Consider the following 8,394-nt stretch of genomic DNA (forward strand, 5'->3'; position numbering starts at 1 on the left):
TGTCTTGACCTCTTTCAATAGACCTTGAATTTGATGTGTCTGTCAAAAATGGCTGGAATTTTAGTGCATAACTGTTAAAATATGACCAAAAAGATATACCAGATGAGAGTTTTTTCCAAAAACCTTTTTCCAAAAATCATTTGTTTTCCTTGGTCCCAAACTTTTCAACAATGTGCCTGATTCAATTAAAAGAACTAATAATATTTTTTCATTTAAAAAACATATTTTCAAATTGCTTATTAGTATTCCAGCAGAACTTATTGAAAGTTTATTCATTTTAACTAATTAATTAAGTTGTAAAATAATATCACTTGTACACATGTCATTTCTATTCTTCAATTGCATGAATGGTGAGTGAATCTGCGAGTGAATGTAGTAGCATTAACTAATTTTTTTTCACAAGAGACTCCTACTTGCAAACAATTTTTTTATAATTCAGCAAGTGGTATTTTTGTTTTGACTAATAAATTATAGTGATTTTGTATTATAGTAACAAAATTCATTTTGTTTTGTTAAATCCTAGTTAGATACGTTTATTAATCTACAAAATGTTATATAATGTAAAGTGTCATTTATGATGTCAAAATAGAAAAGTGATTTGAGTTGTCATGTCATGTTGATGTTAACGAGAGTTGTCATCCTTATGGTTGAATCGGAAGCTTTCCAGACTGCTCTCGTGATGTCTATTTGTAGACAGTCAATTCTATTTGGTTATATTTAATTCTTCAAGACTATTTAATACTAATATGGATTTTTTTTGGAACAGGTTCTGCATAACTTTGACACATCGGTTTGGGCGACGGACAACGCATCAGTGAACAGTGCAAGTGGCAATAGCAGTGGTACCAACCCAACCAGTCTCGTTCTCAAAGTGCTGCAGGATGCCGAACAGCGTCAACAACAGCAACAACTCCAGCACCAACAACAACTGCCTCTATCCTTCAAAGGTACGCCGGTTTTTATCAGATTAAAAAATGAATTTCACCATAATTCTAGTCCGAATATCTGTAAAATCTCCATTAAGGTAGAATGAAAGATGTTGTCAGTTCCACATAATTTATTTGAGCCCAATGAAAGTTTCAATACACTTGAGGCATCATCAGTGGTCGGTTTTGGTTAAATTACAGTGTTTTTACGTTTTTTTTTTTTTTTGTTTTTAGTAGGCTTAGTTTACTCTTTTTAGTTATATCATCAGTGGTATTTTTTGACTATAGACAACATTACTTTCATTTCACCGTAATATGGATTCCACAGCATCTTTGTTCATAATGTAAATCTTAATTAATTTGTCAATTTTAGTCAATTTCCTACGTTATTAAAGATCAAGATTTATTGACAGATGAGTGAATACTAGTCAGCTGAAGGTAGTATCAGGTTGGCATGAAAACGTTATTGGAGTACCTTTATCCTTATCTTAAACATGTAACCTACTATATTCTACAATCCATATAGGAACTTTTGACAATTCCTGTACTCTAAAAAAGATTCTCTGGGAAGCTTTTAGAAACAAAACAAACAAACAATCTACTCTATTCAATGATTTTGTCTGATATGAGTCTCTTTCTATGGGTACAATTGATTCTATTATGTTGATTCTTTATTGACCGAGCGAAGTGAGGTCTAAGATTCAAGTCGAAGGTTTGGCATTTCTCTTAATGTTTAAATGTTTATATGTTGCGCATTTACGGCGAAACGCGGTAATAGATTTTCATGAAATTTAACAGGTATGTTCCTTTTTTAATTGCGCGTCGACGTATATACAAGGTTTTTGGAAATTTTGCATTTCAAGGATAATATAAAGGAAGAAGGAGCCTCTTTCATACGCCAATATTAGAGTAAAAATCAGACTATAGAATTATTCATCATAAATCATCTGACAAGTGATTACACAGATGTGTGGAGAAGCCAGTCTATTGCTGTATTTCCTTAAAGTCTATAGTTTCAATCAGGTACTTGTGGATGAGAATACTGCGTGAGGTCTACTGTTCACACAACTACAAGTTATTTTGTTCAGTATTTAATACATGACTACATGTTATTCATAATACAATAAAACATTCATGAATCGTTTTTCAAATATATAATAGGTTAGAATTGTTATTTATTCGCATTTGTGTTTGATATAGAGGGAAATTGATTAATTTTGTTTTTGTTTGCGGTTCAGAAACGTGGGGCGGCGTGAACTCACTGTGGGAGCCACTCTACACGCCGGCGGCAACCGATCCTTCGCCGCCCCTGAGCGCTGGCCCTGTGCGTCCCACTGCTGCAGCCTCCATGTGGGGCAGCGACGTGTGGGCACCTGGCCCCCCTGGCCGCCTGTCGCCGCAGCCCCCGGTCCTGGCGCCCCCACACACGCCTTGGGCGCCGCCTGGTCTGGCACCGCCTTCGCAGCAGCCGCCTCCGCTGCAGCAGAACGCGGCCGTCGCTAACCAGTCGCTGGTGCGCGGTGGTGACATCGATGTAAGTAATAAATAACAATAACAGATTTATTCTATTCAGTTATCTATTTGACAGGCTTAAGCTGAGTTTACATCGGAGTTAGGCTAATCTCACACTGGCTCGACTAAAATTGTACGACTCCAGTCCAGAGTACGAAGCTCCAGAGAGCTTCCTGCCCTTCAGACTCGTCTGAAAAACGCCTCTTGTGGCTTGGCCCATATTGTAAATCGTATTCCAACCGGATATTTTGATAGAACAGTTGACAACTGAAGGGTTGAGCATGTATTGTTTGACACGTTCATGTTGTAATACCAAGATGAAAGGACAAATTGATTGATTGATTATTGAATTATTTCTGTACTAGAAAGATGAATTAAGAAATTGATTTATTCGATTAATCGAGTTATTGCCTTACTAAGGGTACAAACACACTGAAAGCGGAGCGTAGGGTGGCGTGGTCAGAGCGTTCATGATACACACAGGAAGCATCTGAGCGTCAAGCGTCAAGGGCCTAGAAAATGGCGTTGTCCAAGTTTGCACGGACATTACTTTGTGAGAATCATCACTTAAAGTATTGAAGTTTAGCTAAACCTGCTAGGAAAGAGTGGGTTAATGAAATCAACTTAGATCGTCGACTATTTGGTGAATATCACCATCTGTTTAAAGTCTTAAGAAAGCATGAGTACCGTTTTTTTGAGTACATGCGAATGTCAACTTCAACCTTTGATTATATTTTGACGAGAGTGAAGCCTGATTTGGAAAAAGAAGTCACTAATTGGAGGAATCCAATATCTGCTGAAGAAAGACTTGTAATAACATTGAAAAATGTTAAAGAAGTCCAAAAAAGTCAAAAGCTGAAAAAGAAGTCACTAATCGGAGGAAACCAATATCTCCTGAAGAAAGACTTGTAATAACATTAAGGTCATATTTCATAGAAATATTAATGAAATGGATTAGAATAGCCTTACTTTTGATTTCAAAGTGCAATAGATGAATTTTCTCTTTTGAATAATCAAATAATACACATTACAAGGGAATTTGGACAACAAATTTAGTAGAACAAGTGTATTATTATGTAGAAGAGTAGACCACTAGTATTTACATTAGTAGGGCAAACGCACTTTGACGCTCCGTTTGTAGACGCTCCAAAAAACAAACCAGCTTGTTCCAAAGTTGGACGTCACACCACAGTATACATACAGTATGGAAACTTGGCTAGTACCCTGACGCAAAAATCCGCCATCTTGTTAGGAAGCGCCGCATTGTAATAGTATTGATGGTAGGTTCGGATCACTCTAATGATCCGGATCAATTGATCTCGTTCACTGCCACGAGCCAATCAGAAGACCAGGATTGGATCTTCCCAAGGTCACGTGACGTGTCTAGTATTTGCGTCATGTAAAAATCATTGGTTAGATAGGCGTTTGATTACAAGTTTCCATTCCGTACCTATTCTGTGGCCACGCTCCGCTCCGCGAGTAGACGCTTCCAGTGTGTTGCAGCTCATTACTTAACATGATATTGTTCACAACGCCACGCCACGCTCCGCTTTCAGTGTGGTTCTACCCTAAGAAGATGAATAAATTAAGGAATGAAGAAATTGATTAATGTGGAATTGTTATTTCAGCAGGGCCTGGACTACCATCCATTCCGTTCGCTGAGCAACATATGGTCTCCATCGACCACCCCCCACCATCACTCCACCATTTGGCAGCCACCAACCTCCAACTAACTCACCCGCCCCCAACAGTAGACTCCCTCCCCCCAACAAACAGCTGATTGGTTCGTTTATCGTGGAGCAAATAGAAATTATACATCAATCCATTTTGACAACTGAATTTAATCTGTGTATCAAGATTGGAACCAGGCCTGAATTTAATTTCCGCATCAAACTTGGAACTGGTTTTATTTCATCTTTTTATAAAATAACCTCTGTCGTAGTCATAACAATAGTTTTGTTTCGAAAAAATGTACAAAAATACAATGAAACCTGGTTGTTGAATTACAGTTTTAATGAAATAACAGGTCTAATAACAGATCTATTGAATTATAGTTTTAATGAAATAACAGGTCTATCAGTCGTGTGACTGTAGCATATTTGGAAATCTTGTTTCAAAATGACCAGGAATGGTACAAGGTTCATTTATGGTTACATGTGTAACCCTAGTTACACATGTGTGGTTAATGATAGTTTATACAACAGTTAATAATGAGGGACTTTAAAGTACGAATGCTTTAAAGCATGTAGTGTTGAGACACAAGCGAGCGAGCGCGTGTCTAAAACATCTCACGAATGCTTCAAATACCATACCAAATTATAATACTGTTGTATAAATAACTTTTAGTTGCACCTATAAAAATATTGTATCTGGAATTTTTGTTTCAAAATGTCCAAGACTTGAAAAGAACATAATTTATTCATAACCACAAGGTTCATAAAATAACTTCCCAGCAGACTTTTAACGGTAATTAGAATTTTAGGTTTACAAGACTTAAATAGAGCCAGTTTCATTCTGTGACATCAAATTTTATGAAATAATTTTCTGTGTCAAATGATTATGTGAATGCTTCCAATCGATTTCACTAGGATTATTCGTTCATTATTTGACTTCAGGTAATTCCATTGACTATATAATAAACTTTGACTTTATTTAGACGTTACTATTAATGGTTCTATGTTGACTGCTCAAAAATAGTAGTCCAAACATGTATCATTTTCGAGGATTTGACTGAGTCATTGACTGTAACAATAAGTTGACTTATTTCGACGTTATTTCAGATTTTAATCTTATTCACTCACTGGAATAAACACTCCATATCGTAGTTTTTCATTGACATTATTTATGGCTGACTTTGTATTTTTACTTGGCATTGAGTTTGGTTGGGAATCTACTTGGGAAGGGGTTTTGGGAAAGTTACAAAAATCTTGATCTGGATAAGGAATGAAATGATGAAATACAATTGTTTGATGAAAGACAGAAAGGAATGATGAACAATTATTTTGCAATGGTTGGTAATTCGATTGAAAGTACTTAATTGTGGTCAGTTTTATTTGGTTCTTTTTTTACGGAGTGACATTTTTGAAATTTTCTAGTGTCATTTGAACGATTCTTCAATTCCAAAACCAAGACTTATTTTGTGAATATAACTATTAAGAAAGGAGAAGAAGTCTTCATACTAACGAAGAGGAATCATGGAATAGATTGATTATTATTCATGGTGGTATAAAATATCTTTAGTTATTCTGTCAAATACGACTTAGGCCCACTTGAGTTGTTTTTTATTTGATTTTTGATAAGTGAGTAAAATGCTCTTTGAATAAATTCCACTGAGGATTTGAGTAAGAAATCTATTTTCAATATGTTTAGTTATTATGGAAGAGTTAATCTTGGAGAATAGTATGGTCTGAAAGGAGGTTCATTTCGAAGATTCGAGAAAATATTGTTAGTCCTTTGAGTATATTTTTAGTTTGTTAGGGAATAAACTTGGAGAATCGTATGGTGTGGAAGGATGTTTCATTTTAAAGATTCGAGAAAATATAGTTAGTCCTTTGAGTATATTTTTAGTTTGCTATGGAGTAATCTTGAAGAATCGTATGGTCTGAAAGGAGGTTTAAATTTTTAAGATTCTTGGAAACATATTGTTAGTCCTTTGAGTTTTTCTCACGTATAAGGTCCAAAGGCTTGTTTTTTATGATTTTCCATGTAGATAGTTTAAGAAAAGAGAACCGTATGTTGAATAATATTTACTCAACATGTTCCTTACAAGATTCATTAATATGTTTCTCTTTAGTGAAGTGGAACCAATACTAGTTGTGGGGAATAAGTAGCTTCCCTTCTTCGAGTCAATTAGTTGTTTAGTTTTTTTTATTTTGTAAGTCCAATTTGTGTTCGAAGTTTATCTTATTTTATTAATTTTCATCTAGTGTCATTGACAACGAATTCTGGAATGCAGCGTCCATGCATTAGTTAGGTACAGTTAGAGATAGGAAATCATCAAGAAAGTTTGGTCTTAACTAATAATTTTCAGAACTATCACATTTTTAAACGATTGGGGAAATATTTTCGTGTTACTTCTCCAAAAATCGTTGCAATATTCAACTATTAAATCAGAAATATCTCATCTCATTCTCAAACGATTGGGGAAATATTTTCGTGTTACTTCTCCAAAAATCGTTGCAATATTCAACTATTAAATCAGAAATATCTCATCTCATTCTCAAACGATTGGGGAAAAATTTTCGTGTTACTTCTCCAAAAATATTAGAAATATTCAACTATTAAATCGTAATACACATTGTTCAAGTAACTATTATGAGATTCTCTACAAACTGTCAGTGTTGATTGAATGGAAAGCTTAGGCGTTCTTTATGAGGAATGATGACAGTTTAAAGTGAATCTCATCCAACATAGGATCCATATATTAAACAATCTTCTATCCAGAAAAAAACAATAAACATTTTTAGGTAAACATTTTCACAAAATATCATGTAATAGCGTGATTTCGATTGGAAGCAGATCTAGGGTTACAGCAAATGTTTTTCTCATATAATAAAGTATAATATAAGTTATGTTGATAAATAACTTCATGTTACTCTCCTATTTTAATGTGTATTAATTTCAATATTTTTTGAAGCGTTTTCATCAGGTTTGTGTTGAATTTAAATCATTAATTGAGAGATAATTTTATTATTTATACTATAATTTTTTTACTTCCAAATGTAATCAACAGAATTGAAGGAATTGACTTTTCAATCATTCTGGTTTTAAGATCAATATTACTTGTGAATATTATTAAAAGAGTGGCAATTTTTATAGTAACATCTCCTTGTAAAACAGGAGACAATTCAAACGTATTTTTAAAGATTTTCGAATAAGTTTTAATAATCTACAATTGTCCTTGTTCAACTCATGAAGTTATTATTATCAACATCATATCATAACTGCTATTATATTATTTTAATTTTAATATTATTCTCATAGAATTCACAATACTCGGGATTTGAACTTGAAAATGTTATTCCTTCAAGTGTTTACAGGAAGAAAGCGAAAGAAAAAGGTAAATGTTCACCATTTGATTAAGTTTTCCAGTAATTTTTCTTGTAAAATTTTATTTTAAATGCATTTCTACGTTCGAATCGTCAAGTAATGATCAGTTATCCAATCCTGTTGAATATTGTTGTATAATATTTGATTTTATATAATATTATGATGGAAAAGTGTTACATTTATAATTTGAAAACAAATCATATTTGCTCCATGATGCTTTTGATCGGATGATTTTCTCTGTGTTAGTTGTTAGAACAGTACATTTTAATCTTCCATATCAGGCTACTATCTTCACACTGATCGATTAAACCGATTAGTACTTTACTAGAAGCTCAGGTTTTATTTTCTTTTCAATTTTTCTCAACAGAAGAAGCGTTTAATTTAATTGGCTGTTGCTCTTTACATGTTTGTAGTGATTGATGATTGTCAGGGTAGAGTTGACGATTGATTCTATTCAAGAGGAGCGCCAATTGAGTGTTGCTCTCTCTCTCTCTAACTGTATCTGTTTCTCTCTTAATCTATGTAGCGCAAGAGGAATACTGGCAGATATTCTGCCAATTAATGATGGCACAACATTACCAAAGAATAAATTTTGTGTGAAACAAAAACATGTTTCTTATTTTTGTGTGTTCCACCCTACACCCTGATATATAATAAGGAATACAAGGGTTTCGGATGAACACGTTAAATTGTCGGTTATGGCTGCTTAGAAAAACAGTTGTTAGGTCATGTCAGAGGTCTGAAACTGATCAGGTGCGACCTGAAAACTCTGACACCAGACCTGAGACAGCTAGGCCACTCGATATTATTGTTATAAGGAATATTATAAAGTATTTGCTTTATAGACACAACTGATCTAAACAGTTAAAGCTGCGTTTACACCGGAGTTAATAACACGAGTTATAAA

General features: G+C 34.2%; 1 protein-coding gene across 1 annotated transcript in view; it reads left to right on the top strand.

Moving 5' to 3' along the window:
• LOC111046285 (transmembrane protein 131) overlaps window positions 1–8,095 on the top strand; it is a 103,858-nt gene extending 95,763 nt beyond the window's left edge. The window contains 3 exon segments of the mRNA XM_039439291.1: window positions 767–947; window positions 2,165–2,460; window positions 4,067–8,095. Coding sequence (XP_039295225.1) covers window positions 767–947; window positions 2,165–2,460; window positions 4,067–4,171 — 582 coding nt within the window. The 3' untranslated portion in view covers window positions 4,172–8,095.
• The last annotated feature ends 299 nt before the right edge of the window (window positions 8,096–8,394 follow it).

This window comes from Nilaparvata lugens, chromosome 12 (genome assembly GCF_014356525.2).
Source record: "Nilaparvata lugens isolate BPH chromosome 12, ASM1435652v1, whole genome shotgun sequence".
Classification (NCBI taxonomy): domain Eukaryota; kingdom Metazoa; phylum Arthropoda; class Insecta; order Hemiptera; family Delphacidae; genus Nilaparvata; species Nilaparvata lugens.